At 42.3% G+C, this 18,341-nt stretch overlaps 1 protein-coding gene across 8 annotated transcripts in view; it reads right to left on the bottom strand.

Annotated features, from left to right (window-relative positions):
- Positions 1-18,341, bottom strand: part of METTL8 (methyltransferase 8, tRNA N3-cytidine) — a 137,154-nt gene that overhangs the window by 24,431 nt on the left and 94,382 nt on the right. For 2 of the 8 annotated variants that reach the window (XM_057503917.1, XM_057503919.1), the window contains 3 exons: positions 16,009-16,115; positions 15,819-15,884; positions 8,221-15,077 (listed from right to left, as the gene is read on the bottom strand). The exons of 1 other annotated variant lie outside the window; for it this stretch is intronic. In XM_057503917.1, the coding sequence (XP_057359900.1) occupies positions 14,887-15,077; positions 15,819-15,884; positions 16,009-16,115 (364 nt within the window). In that variant the 3' untranslated portion in view covers positions 8,221-14,886. 5 more of the 8 variants (XM_036917801.2, XM_036917803.2, XR_008998267.1 and 2 more) reach the window with 4 other exon arrangements.

The following is an 18,341-nucleotide window of genomic DNA, read 5'->3' as shown; positions in this document are numbered from 1 at the left end:
ATATTGTCTCTCTCTCTTTTTTTCTGTTCAGCCCTCCATTCTCAAACCTAGAGCGGTACCTGATGCGTAGCCATGTGCCTTGGCTGAATGGGAGGTGGGAGTGGCTGTGGCAGGAGGGCAGAGATCTGCAAACAACGCAGGCAAGTAGGGTACATCTTTGTTTTTCCCCTACGAATTCATCTTTATTGTGTTTCATAAAAGTAGTGGTCTGCGCCAGGTTGGAAACAGGCAAAACAAAACAAATAGCAACTGTTCCTTCACCTTGGGTAGTTTGAGAAGTGCTCTTCTATAGCCAGCTGTTCATTCTGTGAGTCAGTATAGAAGTGGTGCTTGGCAGAGTTGCTAGGCATCCTGACCATTTACTTAGTGGTCTAGTAAAGAGGTAAGTGTAGTAGGATTCCCAGAATTAAGTCACTGGCTATAACTGGAAAATTCATTTTGTGTGCAGTTCCCAGTATTCCAAGCATGTACATGTGTTCAGCACATATCCTGCAGATTCCATCCATCACTACAACAGATGCTTACAGACTAGGTAAGCTGTCACAGACTTATAGAGAAATGTTGAAGAAATATTGATGGTGTATCTGAGCAGACTACTTAGCAAGTGACAAAGGGATAAAGTAGAGTCCACTCCACATTGCTCTAGCCTTTGTGTAAGTGCAGAGTGCTTTACCTAGCACTTGAAAAATGGTGTAGGTAATTCTCACTCCTGTTGTTTCTTGCCATGGTGGGGAACGGCCCCTGGTCTCTTTAGTCCCACCCTCCCAGTTCCTGAGAGTGGTGGAGTAACTTACCTAATAAGTGAATTTGGGAAATGAATTGGGCATGTTTAACCTAGTCCTCTGTCACTCTTTCTGGGAGAGCTACTGTCTAAAAAGCTTTACAAGGGCAGATCCCCATGGGTAGAGCCCTGAGGCTGTCCAGCTCTGGGTCTTGATTCTTGGGTTCAGTACTCGGAAGGCAATTGTTCCCATGCATCCTGAGCCATTTTCTCCAGTTTCAGCTTCCTCAGTAATTATGCTCACATTTTAATCTTCATCTATTGACACCTTGGTCTCTCTGAGTTGGTTTAAAATTTGGGCAGGAAACAGGGATATTATTTATTGGGCCTCTTTTGAACCTTACCAATGGCAGTAACTGTACATTGTGGTTTTGTTTTGAAGGCTATTCTGTCCTATATTCTTTACTTGCCTTCCATTTATTTCCTTGCAGAGGGTCAGCAGATCTTGAATCACTTGGTGACTCCATTATATTGACATCTAATTTGTTTTCTTTTTCAAAGTAGGAGTGAGATCTTCCTCTGTTGCCCTGGGGAATAAGGGTAATCTGGCTCAGGCAAAGTCTCCTTCTGCCTGCCCCTCCAGGGGTGTGTTTTCCTAAAACTGTGCCTCATCTTTCCAGGCTTTTCAAGATCAATAAACTCAGTTTGTGACACGTCATGGTGGAAAACAAAACAAATGCTCTGGAATCGAAAGAATCAGGTAAAAGGGAGACTTTGCTCTTCTCAAAAGTATCACCAACAAAACGTCTTACTAGTCATCCTTAAAGCTCACAGCCTCTGCAGCTTTCTATTGTGAAGGCTCAAGCAGGGCTCTTTGTCGGCTCCTTCCGAGCTCGGGCTAGGGGGCACTTAAACTTATATAGTCCAGTTTCCTGAGATTCAGTTACACGTCCCTCTTGCTACAATCTCCTCTAACCTTGCATTTTTCTTTGGGTTATTGGAGCAGTATTTGGCTTATCTGCCTGTGAGCACTGCCTACTTTTGCTAAGCCAGACCGTGGTTTGCTTTTGCTGGTAGCCCTTCCTAATGGTTACTGTTTATTCCAGGCTAAGCTTGAGGAATGACTGACCCTGGATTCCTTGTCAATTGGACCTTGTCGATGCCAACAGCTTTGTCTTCGTACCTCTTCCCACCCCTGAATTTGGGCAAAAATTTTATTTACCGTATTACTTTATATTACAGATAAAGTCCTTAAAGAAAGACAATGCCCACCCCAATGTAGTTAAGATCTTAGTCAGTGTTCTCTATTTTTATCATTCAACTCTCCTAGTACAAACATTTTTAATGTAAAAGTACATTAATATACAAAAGCACAGGCCAGTCTCAGAAAGTCCATCTCTTCAGAAAGTTACTGACCTTGTAAACAGTCTATGAATAAGTCCCCAAGGTAGGATGAACCAAGAGTAACATATTCATATGTAAACATAATTATAGCATAGATAGTTACATAGCTAGAATAAAATTTAATGTGAATGTGCCAAAGAGAAGCACAGAAGATTTACAAAACTTACATGAAATAAGAAAATGCTCGGCAGAGTAATGACCACAGCTTCATTATCCTGGCAGTCTAGGGAACCTAGACAGTTTGGTAGCTGTGGGGAAGCTGGGGTTCCTATGGCCAGGATCCTCACTGAACTTAAACCACCTGATGATGTAAGTGGTCTGTTGCTGGGCTGCCGCTTCCACACCTTTAGGCAATAAGGTATTATTGTGCTATATAGAGACTCGGCCCAGTGCTCTGGGTGGAGGCAGAGACACCAGTGCTTGGCCTACTGCTGGGAGAACAAGCTGAGTAATAAACCCTTTCATCCCAAAGAAGGTTTTGCTGTCAATTTCTTTGGTCACAAATGAATCCATAGTGGACTTGTCAGGGGCTGAAACCCATTGGCAACACATTTGGTGAAGTTGGCAAGGAAAAAGACAGGCTGCCCTTATGGGAGGGGTGCTTCAGCTGGCTGCCCCTGTGAATGGGGAGACAGTGGATTGTCCCCCAATGGGTATGTGGTCTGAGGTGGCTTGTCTCCTAAAGGACTGGGCCCCACCCCAGGACTGGAGGCAAGTGGAGGTGATACCTGAGGCAGTAGGGGTGGCCCTTGGTATAGTAAGTAGGTCTTTTGAGAGACAGAGTGCCTGTGAGGCAGCGGGGACTGTGGGTTGGCTGCTTCTCACAGTTTTAAAAAACTGTGAAGAGAAGGACATGCTGCTGAAAAAATACCCAAGAAATGGCGGCACGAGAACACAAGCTGCAAACTTCTGTGGATTCCCTGAAGAAGGAAATGGCATTGATGGAGAGGCAGCACGAGAATGCCAGCAGCAAGGTGCGATTGAAGAGGTAAAAGATTCCTTACAGATGAGAAGGCAGCGCTGCCAGGTGCTCTGAAGGAGGAAAAGGCCATCAAGAAAAAATAAACTCCTGAGGGAAGCACAGGGGGAGGTGGCACGAGAACGCCAGCTGCGAAGCAGTGAGGTGAAGGTAAGAGAGCTGCTGAAGACTGAGCTGGCATTGCTGTGAGGCACAGTAGAAAAGGTAAAGGTTGTAGCAGAGGAGGCACTCAGGGGAGGGGAGAGAAAGGTGCCATCAGCCCTGGAAATGGAGGAGCTGGGGAAGGAGGAAGGGGTGGTGTGGGAGGCACTGACCTCTCCTCTATTGAAAGCATGCCCAGTGGTTGTAAAGAAAATAAAGACCCAGCAGCCAAGAGTTCCCCAAGGAGAGGAGCAGCCTCCTCCCCAGGTCATGGAGCACTCTATGCTCAGCTCCTATACTCAGGCTGTGGGGGTGGATTTGGGCTCCTGGTTTAGGCAGAAGCCCTCTGAGTCAATATCAGCTTGGCTCCTGCGTCTGTGGGACTTAGGGGTGGATGGAATTGTTCTGTCGGGATCAGATGGCAAAGCTGTCTTCCCTGACAGTGCAGCCCACCTTGAGGCAGCGATTACAAAATGCACATCAGACCCCAGGGAGTCACTTCCTCCTCAATTGGCTTATGGCTGCACTTTGAGCTGGTGGCCCAATCTAGGTGATCTACCATCCTCTCCTGTTAAATGGCAGATGTACGCTGAGCTCCAACAGGTGTTAATGAGAGCTAGACAGAAGAAATGCCATCTATATAGTCCAGAGAATTATGGCCCAGATAAAGAGATTTTCACTAGTGAGATGAGAAATATTGTGCTTCAAACAGCTCCCACATCCCTCTTTGGCTCTCTAGTAGCCATTCTTTCCCCTCACTTAGGGCATCCCATAAACGAGGTGACATGTACAGTAGCAGACTTAGGAGAGACTGAAGCAATGAGAACACAGAAAGACATTAGGTCTGCTCCCCACAAGAAGAATTTAAAGGGCCCGTTGAAGGTTATAAGGACCCAGATGTGGGTTGATTTAATACAGGCAGGAGTAGATGGAAGGAAATTAGCTGGGAAGTCAGATAGGATCTTACTGGAGCTATGGCAAAAACTGAACCCAGAGCAGCAGTTCCAGCCATTAAGACCAAAGAGGCAGAGGTCAGAGACAGAGCCACAAGTCTGGCCCGGGTGTTTGCAAGACTTCCTGCTCGAGAGTGAGCCAACCTCACTTGAGCCCACACAGGAAGATGATTGGGGAACATGGTTTGACTGAGGGGAATGTCGAGGTGTCTGCTCTGAGGAATCAGGGGGGGACTGGAGGCCACATGTTGAAATAGCTATCCATTGGTCCCCAGTGAACATACAAGTGTCCTGGATCTGGTGGACACAGGGGCTGAATGTTCACTGATTCATGGTAACCCTGAGCGGTTCCCTGGGACCCCCACTATCATAGATGGATATGTGGGTAAGGCTATCAGAGTGAAACAAGCCAAATCCCTTTGGGAATAGGGCATCTACCCCCAAAAGAGTGTACTGTGTATATATATCTCCTAACCCTCAGTATATTTGGGGGATTGATATCCTGCAGGGTCTATGGTTGCAGACCACTGCAGGTAAGTTCAGACTGAGAGTACATGTGGTGAAGGCAGTTCTGAGGGGACATGCTAGGCACCCGCCCATAGCTTTGCCTGTGACTCGGCGGGTGACTAATACCAAACAATACAAACTGCCTGGAGGGCATAAAGAAATTGGAGAAACTCTCCAGGAGCGGGAAAAGGTGGGTATTATAAACCCCATCCATAGTCCTTTCAATTTCCCAGTATGGCCAGTAAAAAAGCCAGATGGTTCCTGGTGTATGACTGTGGATTACAGAGAACTAAATAAAGTCATACCCCCTATGCATGCTGCTGTCCCCTCTATTGCAGGGCTGATGGATACCCTCAGCCATGAACTAGGAACATATCGTTATGTGGCAGATCTTGCTAATGCCTTCTTTTCCATTGACATTGAGCAGGAAAGTCAGGAACAGTTTGCCTTCACGTGGGAAGGACGGCAATGGACTTTCACTGTCCTTCCACAGGGATACCTCCACAGCCCCACCTTCTGTCATGGACTTGTAGCCCAGGACTTGGGTACATGGGGGAAACCACCAACGGTGTGGCTGTACCATTATATTGATGATGTCATGCTCATGTCTGATTCTCTTTCAGATCTAGAAGGTGCAGCACCTAGACTGCGGCAACATTTATAGGAGAAAGGATGGTCTGTGAATAGTACCAAGGTTCAGGGACCTGGTTTGTCTGTCAAATTCTTGGGGGTTGTCTGGTCAGGTAAGACCAAAGTTATACCAGAAGCAGTTATAAATAAAGTCCAGGCCTTTCCTATCCCTACAACTGTAGCATTGTTACAGGAGTTTTTGGGTCATCTAGGCTACTGGAGAGTGTTTATCCCCTACTTGGCACAAATTCTGAAGCCCTTATACTGGTTGGTATGAAAGGGCGTCAGGTGGGACTGGGAGACATGTACATCTGCCTTTACTACAGCAAAACGGGCAGTCAAGGCCATGAAGGCCTTGAGTGTGATAGACCCATCAAGGCCCTGTGAGCTGGATGTTCATGTGACTGAAGACGGTTATGGCTGGGGTCTCTGACAGCGGCTTGAACGAACTTGTCAACCTATTGGCTTCTGGTCACAACTCTGGAAGGGGGCAGAGGTACAATACACTTTGATAGAAAAACAACTGGCTGCTGTGTATCACACCTTGCTGGCTACAGAACCCATCACTGGAATGGCCCCGATAAAAGTAATAACCACCTATCCTATCTTGGGGTGGGTATGAGACTGGACCCAAAAGCCAAGGAGTGGTATGCACAAACACCCACAGTGCCCAAGTGGGGTGCTTACCTACAGCAGCGTAGTGCCCTCTCTAGTAGCCCCTTGAGTGAAGAACTCCAGTGCTTATTGGGGCCAGTAACATATACTAGTGAAAAGCAGGAAGAACTTGCTTTTGAACAATTAGTAGCAGAGTCCGTATAGGGAGGGAAGAGCACCTATACCCGAAGATGCATGGTACACAGATGGCTCCAGCCATGGACAGCCCTCAAAATGGAGGGCCATAGCTTTCTATCCTAAGACTGAGACAATATGGATGGAAGACTGTGAGGGGAAGAGCAGCCAATGGGCAGAGTTGTGGGCTGTGTAGCTTGTGATCAGTCAGAAGCCCTTCTCTATAGTTGTCTGCACTGACAGCGGGGTTGTCTATCGGGGCTTGATCCTGTGGCTACCAACCTGGTACCATGCCAACTGGCTAGTTGGTCACCAACCCCTTTGGGGGCAAGAATTGTGGCAAGTCTTATGGGTCTGTGGTCAGACTAAAATAATTACTGGATACCATGTGACAGGTCATTTGCCACTGGCATCCCCAGGAAATGATGAAGCAGATAAACTGGCCCAGATACGTTGGTTAGAAGGAAAGCCTGCCTCTGATGTAGCCCAATGGTTACATTAGTGTTTGTTGCATGTGGGGCAAAAGACAATGTGGGCTGTAGCCTGTCAGTAGGGCTTGCCTTTGACATTTGAAGAAGTTGGTAGAGCCTGGCAGGAGTGTGTCATATGCTCCAAAAAGGACTTACACCAAGTTCTACAGCAACATGGGACAATAGCTAAGGGGCCTGCACCCCTCATCAGGTGGCAGATAGACTATATTGGGCCTCTACCTGTCAGAAGGGTATCGGTATGCCATGACTTGTGTGGACACAGCTACTGGACTTCTGGTTGCTTTTCCTCACCGTTGTGAAGACCAGCAGATGACCAGAAGAGGCCTGGAGCATCTCTTTGCAGCCTATGGCTGACCACAGGTAATTGAGTGTTCAGGGCACCCATTTTACTGGACATGCACTGCAACAATGGGTACAACAGCTGGGAATCAAATGGAAGTTTCATGTGCCATACAATCCTACCGCAGCAGGCATGATAGAGAGGCACAATAGCTTGTTAAAATCTGGACTAAAGTCAGATACCAATAGTCTGCGGGGATGGTCAGTCCGCTTATGGACCGTGCTACGCGTTTGAATGAGACCCCGAAAGGGAGCTCTGAGCCCCGTAGACATGTTAACACATATGGCTGCCTCCCCTGTACAACTGCAAGTACAAACCAAGGAAGAATCACTGAAGCCAAGGTTCGGCCAAGAGAATAATATCTTGCTGCCAGCACCAACTGCACTGAACCCTGGAGACTCCATTGAGTGGATGTGGCCTTGGACCTTTCAACACATGGACCAACGATGGTTGGCTCTCCTGGCACCTTGGGGACAAGGCCTGGAAGCTGGCCCCCTGTGTATTCCTGGAATAAGAGCAGAGGGCCCCAAAGGTCACAGTAGTATATCCTGAACGCCCAGAAGGTAGGAGCATCTTACCGGGGAGTTTTGTTTTATCATTATGGCCAGTGCGTGCACCTCCAGTAGCACTGTATATAGATCCTTCAGTAACACCCATGGGGAGAGGAGTAAAAGTGTGGTATACTAGACCTGGAAGGGACCCCCTTCCTGCTACAGTCCTATCACAGGACCACTCTCTTGCATGCATCCTACCTAACGGACAAGATTTGCCTATGTTGGTGTCATTAAAACATGTGTTTTATCGCCCCCTAAGGTCTTGGTGGACTGTGAACTTCCTCTGACTTGAGGATTATTATAATTTTTGTTAGTAGGAACCTCCTCTGGCTTGAGGATTACTATAATTTTTGTTACCTGTATCAAAATCTTGTTGTATCTTAATTCTTGTTATTATCTCTAAGTTGTTTTTATCCTCTGTGGCTGTTGTGGAATCTGGTTACAGTGCTCCAGCTTTCTTGCACAGGGACCATTGCAGAAGATTGAAAGCATGTAGATTGTGAGGCGAGAATCCTGGAGGGGTGGAGTGTGGGGAAGTTGGGGTTCCTATGGCCAGGATCCTCACTGAACTTAAACCACTTGATGTAACTGGTCTGTTGCTAGGCTACCGCTTCCACACCTTTAGGCAATAAGCTATTATTGCGCTATATAGAGAGCTTGGCCCAGTGCTCTGGGCGGAGGCAGAGATGCTAGTGCTCGACCTACTGCCAGAACAAGCTGGGTAATAAACCCTTTTGCCCCAAAGAACATTTTGCTGTCAATTTCTTTGGTCACATTGAATCCATTGGGAACTTGCCCGGGGTTGAAATCCATTGGCAAGACAGTAGCCCAAGCAAAATTCCTTCAGTGTTATAGTTCCTCCTGTACCAGGCCAGACAACTTGCAAAGGAATTGGAATAGGGATATGCCCTGCCTGTGTTGTATAAGCACATCATATTGTAGGTGAAAAACAGCAAACAGGGAATTCATTATTTTTAAGAGTTTCTTTGTGCACATGACCAGCTTCTGCATGCAGTTGGAGAAACAACCCTATTAAAATGCTTTTTAAGAAGTCCAAGCTCAATAACAAAGTATGAAAACTTTGAGGAATGTGGGGGAGTCTATGAGGAAAACCTCAGCTTGCTTATCCAGGGAATGAGCAGAACTTAATTATCATTCCAGCATGGGGCTGCTGGGCACCGACCTCCCTTCACTCTGGGTAGAAAACAAATCCCCAAGTTGCTACTGAGCCAAACTTTAAAGGCCAGTCAGGAAGTGAACAGCACTCCCAAATGGGAAAGCCTGGATCCAATGTTTTTTTCTAAAGTAAACAAAAGATTTGCAAAAGTATTTCCTTGCACTGTTTGGCAAGAGAAAGAAGCACCTGGAGAGTGAGTTAGGAAGAGAAAGTGTATAAGAAATGGGAGTAAAACGAGGATGGTTATAATGAAGCTTTGTCTCACTAATCTCTGTAGCCCAAGAGTTCTATTAGTGAACAAGGTTGCAAATACAGAGAGACTCAGAAAAAAGACTGGTTGATTAAAACATTTAATGAAAGGATAAATAGAATAAATACTTTCCTGGGTCCTGAATTTCATCTTCCATTTAGATTTTTTAAAAACCTTTAAAAATATCTTCTGGTGAGTCAAAGTGGAACATATACATTAAAATAAATGAGGGCTCTGATGGCAGAAGTATGAGTGATGAGAAAAGCAATTATCCTTGGAGACAGAAATTTCCTTGCTTCAATGCTGCATGTGATGCTGGCAATTTCAAGTCATTCTGTTTCAGGTGATTTTCAGTGCAAGTGCCAAATACTGCTTGAGGGGACAATGTCTCAGCTCACCTGACGGAATGCGGCATAAGTAAACATGGGGAGAGTTATCACATTCTTGAAGCCAAACATTTTGTTCAGCAGGACAGTCTCAGGAGAAAGACAAGTTACTCTCGGGAGGCAGGTTGAGAGAAATGAGGCAGCAATTGCCTAGTGTTGCATGTATTAAGTACATAGTACTAAAAAAACCCCCAAAACCCTAATGCAAATGACTCACAGCATCTCATTATTAATTTTAGGAAGCCACACTGTTTTAGTGCTTTTCCCCAATGTTAAAGGCTTAAAGACTTGATAGGTGATTGCTGTTCTTCAATGGTTTTTGAAACAACCAATAATTGATAGAGATTAACTGAGAAAAAAATTAATTTCTGCTTTTTCTGCAATGAACTAGGAAGTATCTGAAAAACACTACCAAAGAATTTCTATAAGTAGACAAAATGAATATTTGTTCCGGATCAAACCCCATCAGCCCAAGTAGGAGAGGTGATGCTTGGAAATTTTTAGGAGGCAATCAATGGCTCACTTAATTTGGCAGGTAAATCTGATAAAAAAGCTGCTTTTTTTTCCCTGGGGCCCAGGCTCTACTTAATGCCTATCTGCTGGAGAAAATCAAAGATAAAAACACAAATCACTGGGATGCCAAGGACACAGCTAACCGGACGTTATTTGTGACTATCTGAAGTCCACATGCTCCTAATGTATAGATTTTTCTTCTCCATATGGTAACGTTAACGTGTATTTATTCATTCCCTTGCCTCTAGCTGTTCCTTGCTAAAAGTTAAGTGGTTGTGAAACCACATGCCCTGTAGAATCCAAACCAGCTCTCTAAACTCATGGACAAGTAGTGGTGCCCTGTAGATTGCCTTCAATGAGTTCCAGGAGCAGCTGAGGGTGGGCTGTCTTTTACCACCTGGAAGTTTTAATATGCTCCATCCATCTCATGTCAACCTGGTTTGCCAGAGTTGGGGTCCCTGTGCTCTGAGGCTCCTGGTGTGAGGAGGTGCTCAAAGAAGCTGAGCCTCTCCCACAGGTGCACTTGCCTTTTCATTTTGCCATTTTTCTTACCCTCTGTAGGCACTCAGGCACAGAACTATTATCACTTGCTTGTTACTGCATGTTGCTGATTCATACTCAGAGGAAAAAGTAATTTTGTCTTCAACACTTCTTTGTCATTTAAGGCGTATGTTAATGAAAGACAGATTTTGGTATCCACTCTCCTCTGTAGTTTTGAGGCTACAATATAGATTGATTATAAATGAAGATGCAACTGTTATTTTACTTCTATTTACATTTGTAACACCAAAACCATCTTGCAGGTATCTTTGTGTCTCTCAAATTCCAAACCATATTCGAAGAAATGCTCAACACTTTACACTTGAATTGGCATTAATGTGTCATTAATGTACATACAATATTTTAAGTAAAGATGTTTGCATTCCAATTTTATTACTGACACTCCCTGAATTCACGTATTTTAGATCATGCTACAGCCAAATCCCTATGAAGACATTTTATGGGCTTTTTTCTCCTTTGCAGTACAGACTGGTTTTTTTTCTTTACGTGAGGAGTGTGCAAGTGATGGATGCTCCACTTGCTGGGAGGGGAGCCAAGTGGAAGGCTGCAGCCTGGGGGTGGGGTGAGAGCAGAAGGGAACATATGCAGAATGCTGAAAAGAACTGATTGAAAGCTTTTGCTTTGTCATTCCTCTGTGTTCTTTTCCTTCTCTTCCTTCCCAGTTTGTAACTGTGGACAAGTACAACCCACTTATTTCATGGAATCACTGGATCTAGAATGAGTTGTCACCTTGAAGATCTCTGATCCAAACTCCCACCCACTGCTATAATTCTCTGCTTGATTCACGAGCTCTTTTTCTTCTCCAGCTGCTTTCCAAGCAGCACTTGTGTCTATTAATTAAACAGGCTCCAATGACAGTAGAGGTTTTGGAATCAGACAGATCTGGGTCCAAAGTGTGGTTCTGCCACTGACTAGTGGTGATATCTTGGGCAAGTCACCCAATGCCATAGAGCTCCAGTCTCATCTGTTCAATGGTTATAATAAAAACTACTTCACAGGAGTTTGAGGATTAAATGAAGGAATAACAGTATATAAAGTGCAGTACAGAAAAGACTTAGCACTCAGAGACACATGAAGAGTAGTTCAGCAGTTCAGTAGGAACTAGGGCCCATGCTTCCTGTCTGACTTAGGCAATCTTTTCCATAGCATCTTACTGTCTTTCTCACAAGGTTTCATAAAACCATTGAAAACGGTTGTTGCTGGAATATTCTGTATGCTGCCTTCTAGACTGTAAATGCTGTTATTAATAACAATATCTCACACATACTTAGTGCTTCAGAACTTACAATGCAGTTTTGCAAGTGGGGGGAAAATACCCCCACCAACATATCCTCTACTGATGACTAAGAGGCAGGAAGCAGGAGCAGAGGCTCTGAAAGAGGTCTATTTATGCAAATGTGAAGTTATCTACTTGTGAGGAGCATAATAAACATTAAAAGCAATCAGAAGTAGCAAGGTGTCATATGTTCAGGCTCAGGAATTTGGTTTTGATGAGTTGAAACCACAGGAATAAGGACATAGGAGTTTGCAGGCAAGAACTGAAGTTACCTTAAGTTTAATAGTCGATGGTTTGGGTGTCCAGGAGGACAGCTCTCTGCGTATAGGTGAATTTTCATGTATAAACTAGAGTATAGCAATCATGTAGAAACCTCGATGGGTTCAAAATTTAGAGATAAAGCATATGAAACTGAGACAAGTAAAGCAGAAAAGGTTTCAGAAGCCACCATTAACTGGGAGTTTCATAAGATAAATGTGTCATAATGCATGCAAAACTTTTAATAATAGAAACTGTTACCTTTTCTTTCTCACAAACTTCTGAAACAGTTCTTCATGTGTGTGAGAAATTTTACATTTGGAAAATGCTCAAAAGTGAATTTTTAGAAATGGAAAAAATGGAGGTGCATTTTAATATAGCATATTTAACTGTTTTGTAAGATGAAGGAACATCTTTTTCTCTCAGAAAGCAAACGGCCTTTTGGAAATTCAGTTCCCTTAGAAGATGAATTTTTAAATATCAAACACTGCCCAACTAACTGGTCCTTGCTTTATGGATATGGAGGTAAAATAAGAATTTCATGTAGTTATCAAGTATCTTAAACTGACACCCAAACAGACACATTTGCAGCACTTCATGATTTCTTAATCTCTTTAGGCAATATTCCGGATCAGGTCTTTCTGCTTTTTTCTCCTCTGCTGAAAATCTACATTTTTGTCCAGCAGCAAATTCTAAGTAAGGGTTTATTCAGGTATGCCAAGGGAGAGAGACACCGACCAGACAAGCAGAAGACAGTGGTGGAAATGGCCCTATGAGCAGTTCTATGGAATTGGAGGTCTATGCTAGACAGAGCCCAAAGGAGCCCAGTTTATGTCTCTCAGTCCAAATTTGGTTCATGTATTTTTGAAGTTTCTAAAGGTTAACTACATGCTGTAATACATTACAGAAGATACGAAGTTGAATTTTACTGTGCCAGTCAAGAGGCTGGCTTGAATCTGCTATTTAGGACTGAGAGAAACAGTACAATTTACATGTGTGAGAAAGTGAGAATAATTTTACCTTCTGTTGTTTTTAAAACCACCTTAGGCCATGATTTTTAAATTGAGACACAAGATCCGCTGGGGTTCCCATAGAAACATTAACTTATCTATAACTGCCCTCGTTTTATGTAGCACTTTTATTACTAATTTGGCTTTTTACACGTACATTTTAATTATGAAATACAACTGAGTCAAGAGTTTCAGGCAAATTTTAACTTCTGCATTTACCAACTGATGCATGTTTAAACAGAAATCTTGATATTGTCCTTCTGAGGACTTAGTGCCAAGGCAAGTATGTGCAAAACACTTTTACGTGGTCTCCTTTGCCCCAGACCTCTTATCTCGCTGCAGTCTGTTCTATAGGTAACTCCTCAATTCATCTCTCTAAATACATTTATAATATGCTATGGATAGGATAAAACAGAAACAAAAAAACCAGCCAACCTCTGAAGGCTCTAGTCCAAAGACTAGAACCCAGTGCACACCCTCTATTCAAGGCTGTCTATAAACTGATCCCCTCCCTAGTTTTTCTTCACTATTTCTCATCATGAATGTCCTACACCAAACACACCTGTCATCTTACTATCTTCTGAAAGCGTATGTTCAAGGACTGGTCTGAAACCTGCCTCTTCCCAGAACCCTGGTTCGTGCCCCACTTCTTCCCGCAGCTGATCTTTTTCTTTTTCAGAGCCGCTATTGCCCTGCTGCCTCCTTTTGACACACTGTTTATGACCGGGCAGCACCCCTCCCCCTCTGTTTGTTTTTAAACAATGTCTTCATTTTCCTTTGAGGAATTTCCCTCCATTCTACCCATTCTGGTGGTGCCATAAATAAGCTTTCCTGTCCCGGCCTGCTGAGGGACTCGTGAGCCAAACCGGACTGATCACATTCTTCTAGGAAACTGGATTTTAAGTGAATTCAAAAAGGAAAACCAGTGGGAAATGAATTATTCCATGACGTTTTGTTCAAGAGATTTCTGTGGCTCATAATCCGAGTCTGTTAGCTGATAAACTCCCTATTTGAGTACTTGTTCATATATTATCTTAGGTCGTGATTTAGATTTATCTAGGAATGTGCATGTTTTGCTTCACCAGCTAGACACTATTTATGCTCTCTATAGAGAGGACTTGTCTTTATATATAGTTCTAGTTCATATAAGTCAGCACAATGTAAGTACTCAGTAAATGTTGTATAATGAATGAAAGACCAATCTTAGAAACTCCATTTTACAAAGGGCGACTTGCAAATCAATTTATATCCTTTTTGAGGCAAAGTGGTAAGTAAATTTTTAGTCACTACAATTTAAGAATTTTCTTGGATATAACAGTTGTTGTAAAGAGAGCTTTATAACAACTTGTACACCTAAGAATAGCCTGAAATAATGTTAGCATGGGTCATACTTCCCCAATTTTAGGAAAGAAACTAGAAACTAAAATTCTATTTCAGACATTAGTCTCTGAATTGAAAAAAAAAAAAGTTTTTGGGGAAACAAACAAAATAAAGAAAACAATACCCCTTCGTCTTGGTCTTGTGACTTTACCTGGAAACAAGGCAAGCTGCCTCTCTGCTATCAGATAACAATGGAGGAGAGGTCAACTAATGTATAAAGATGATTTTTTTCCACTTCTAATAAATGGCAGGTGATGGTTTCTCAGAATAATCTGACATATCAGTAATGTAACTGAATGCTTAAAAAATTCAAAGAATAATCAAGATAACGGTTGGACATAGTAAACCCAAACAAGTTGAGCAATATTGACTTTTGGAAACACAGAATATGATGCTCTCTTCCAAATCACTTACATGTGCTTAAAATGCAAAAAAAAAACCTCACCCTTGATAAACAGCAGGATATACAAATTCTCTTCTTCTGATTGTTTTTTTAAAAATGTAAGATTTATGGAAGTCTTTGAATAGTGTAATCCTCTAGTTTGTACCTTAATATGGTACATAGTTCAGCCATGAGAAAGGGGTAAAAATACCAATTTGGAGCTTTTCTGAGTCAAGTGTAATGGTTTCTGGAATTTGCCTTGAACCCACACTCGGTGCATTTTCACTTGTCTTTTCCTATTAACTTGTAAGCGATGATCAACCAGATTTTGCTTCTCGTCTAACCCAGCCTTGCAGAACATATTGTGGACTTCCCCTGTGAGATAAAATTGCAATCAAATATATAATATGTGGCTGTAGAGGGAAAGGGGACACGTCAGGAATAATGATGGAATGACTGACCTTCTAAATTTCATTTATATCAAGAAATATTCTCTGGTACAAATTGGCAAAGGAAACTTGTGAAATTAAGTGGGTTTCTTCTACTTCATACAAGTACACCAAGTATAAACAGTTTAACACAAGTATAAATAGATATATAGCTCTACTGGTTGCCGCTTTCAATATTTTGAAAGATGCCCCCTGTCTTTTTGTTGGTTTTCAGAGACTCCAAATGACATATTACAAAAGTATTTGCACAAGTTTGGGGAAAATTTTTGAATTCATTTTAAATGCTTTTTAAAAATGAGAAATTGACAAGACATAAGTAATTTTCTATGGACTCTTAAAATCAAATCCCCTCCTTCGGCTGTGGCATGTCGTCAATTTTTTCCTATCTGGGCTAACAGGACTCCAAAATGGAACAGACTATACCTTCATTTCCGTATGAGGATGAAACAAGTGATTCTTTAAAGTAGTTTTAACAGGAAAAATATTAAAGGCAAAAAGGCCATTTCCAAGCTTTTATGTAGAACAGTTACAGTCACCAAAGTATGAAGAAATCTAATGTTTAATCAACTACGAAAGCCTCATTTTTAGGGCTTTGGAGTTTCTCCCTGTATACAATAACCAAAGAAAGTTTTAAGATCTAATTGTTTACTTTTATAGATAAGCATACCTTTTGTAAAGAAATATACTCTGGTACCATCTCCTCGAACATAAAAATTTTCAGATAAACAATGCCCTAAAAAAAAAAAATTTATATGAGAAACTTAATATTCCTTAAAAAAAAACTGAACTTGACCTGAATATAAACAAGGCAGTCTTCCAAACACACGAGAATAATTCCAAATTGAATATACTATTACCCCTTTTAAAACGAAGCTGAGTCTGATCGTGTCTTCCATAGTCCCGAAATAACAGCATTCCCCCAGGCTTCAGTAACTTGGACAATCGGTTTAAAACACCTTGCATCCTTTGGAAACAAAGCAAGATACTCTGCAGAAATTTTGTCTTATATGCCATATTTAACCTTTTAAAAGATAAACTAAGAATATCTCAATGAGTCCAAAGAAATATAAACCACAAAATAAGGGCAACAAAACCAAAAATGTTTTGAATAGAAAGAAAAAAGGACATCGACTTGCTAAATGATGAGATTCAAAAGACCTAGAGTATCAAGAAATCACCTAAAACACCAGAATGGTAACTTCACAGAGCCTGATGTGTGATGTCAAAGATGAACTGCAAAACCACGCAGATGTTTCCTGGTACTTATAGCAAGTAAAGGCACTTCTAAGGCAAATACTGAAGCTGCTTCATTTTCCTTGCAAGATAAAAAAATATGCCAGAACTGATCCAAATTATACACATCTGAACAGGGATCACCTCTTCTCCAAAACTAGCTCCTTTTCCTCCTTGTTTCTTTAGTTTAAAAGTACTATCATTCACCAAAGTAGAACACCTCCCAGGTATCATTTCCTTTTTATTTTTCTCTTTATCCACATGCTCTCCACAACCATTTGGTTATCAAATTCTATGTCTTCTGTTTTTGATGATGTCTTTGATATTTCCTCTTTTGTTTTCCAGTGGCATCCCTTAGAACAAACTGCCACCTCCTCAGGCTTAGAAATAGAACAGCTTCCTAACATGCTTTAGGATTCTCTCTGCTAATTCTTCCCATATGTTATTGATGAGCTATTTTGCTTTAAATGATGGTTTTGTCAAATCATCCTTTAGCTCAAAAAGGTTCCTGATCTTAATCTGTAGGATAAAATATTAATTTCTTACTTGAGCCCTTAAGATCTCCTACAACTTGCCTCAATTAATCTTTCCAGCTACTTCCTAATCTGAAGCATCGACTCTGGCCAAACTATCACATGCTTGGCTCTGAGCAGTCTGTGCCTTTGCTCATGTGGTTTCCTCTCAAATAATTGTCTCCTCCTTCCTCTCTGCCTGTTTAAATGCTATTCACATTCCAAGCCCCAGCTCACTACTGGGAAGGCTTTATTTTCTTTCTTTTATTACTTATTCTACTCATCTGGCTCCCATTCAAATATGGCCCCTTGTGACTGCTCTTGATTTAATGTTTTTGGTTAAGTGTTTATGGTGGTATGTGGGATTATGGGCCAAAGATGGCAGATTTCAGATCTCATGTCAATGCCAAGTGACTGACACCTTCTACAGAGCTCTACTGAGAAGGCCAGGGCTCAGTAGGAATGACAGAGTATAAAGTCAGTCATCAGTGTCTGCTCTGAGCAGAGAATGGGAGATGGCAGCCTGTGCACGAAGTACTTGACATCTCGGCTTTATCCACACTACTAAAAGCTTCTGGGATTTTCTTATTTTAAAAACAGAGCATTTGGATCAGATAATCTATAAATTCCTTCCAATTAAAGCACTGTTCAGTGGAATAATGGGGTGAAGTCAGATTATGTCAGGTTGTGAAGGAAGTAGATGGAGAAAATGCAAGAAACTATGAAAACAAGAGAGAACAGAAAGAGGTGGCATGATTACAGAAAAGCTCTTTTAGACGGCAGAGAACATAAGTACATGAAAGGGAGAAAAGACGTATTTTCCTTTGTTTATTTTATTACAGGTTATTTTCACTGTGCCTATATCGTTAGGCTTAGGCAATTAAAGAAAACCATATTTAAACCTTAAAATATACACTTTGAAGATAAATGTTTTATGTACAGGGAAAGCCTCTTTCTGCAATTATTACTAAAACAAGCATAAAACAAAAATGCAGAAAAACAAGGGGCCAAGTAATTCAAATGTAGCCACTTCTTCTGCACAGACTTTCTTTCCAGCTACCCTGTGACATCTAGGTTGTGGTAACGGCAGGGGTGGGGCTGCTTCCCTTAGTCCTCGCTCGACTCCCCAAGCAGTCCCAGAGCCGGTCCCTGGAAACCACAGGTGCGAGCGGGCGGGGGCGAGGTGCACAGGACAAGGAGAGAAAGCCCCTTTCTTTCTCCAGTGTGGGCCAGCTCTGCTATCCTTACCTATCTCTGGATGGGGGGAGAGGAGAAAGAAAAGAAGAGATTTTTGAAGAGGAGTAATTATTGGCTGCTTGCCCTACATCTGGATCTGTGGTAAACATATACTTTCTTTCATTTCAATGACAAGGACAGTTGGCTCTTCTTTTGGAGATTCCTATGGTTTATTCCCATGTAAGCTGGGACCCCCCAGACTTAAGGTC

The sequence above is a fragment of the Manis pentadactyla genome, chromosome 6 (assembly GCF_030020395.1).
Source record: "Manis pentadactyla isolate mManPen7 chromosome 6, mManPen7.hap1, whole genome shotgun sequence".
In the NCBI taxonomy this organism is placed as follows: domain Eukaryota; kingdom Metazoa; phylum Chordata; class Mammalia; order Pholidota; family Manidae; genus Manis; species Manis pentadactyla.
This window is presented reverse-complemented; position numbering and strand designations above follow the sequence as displayed.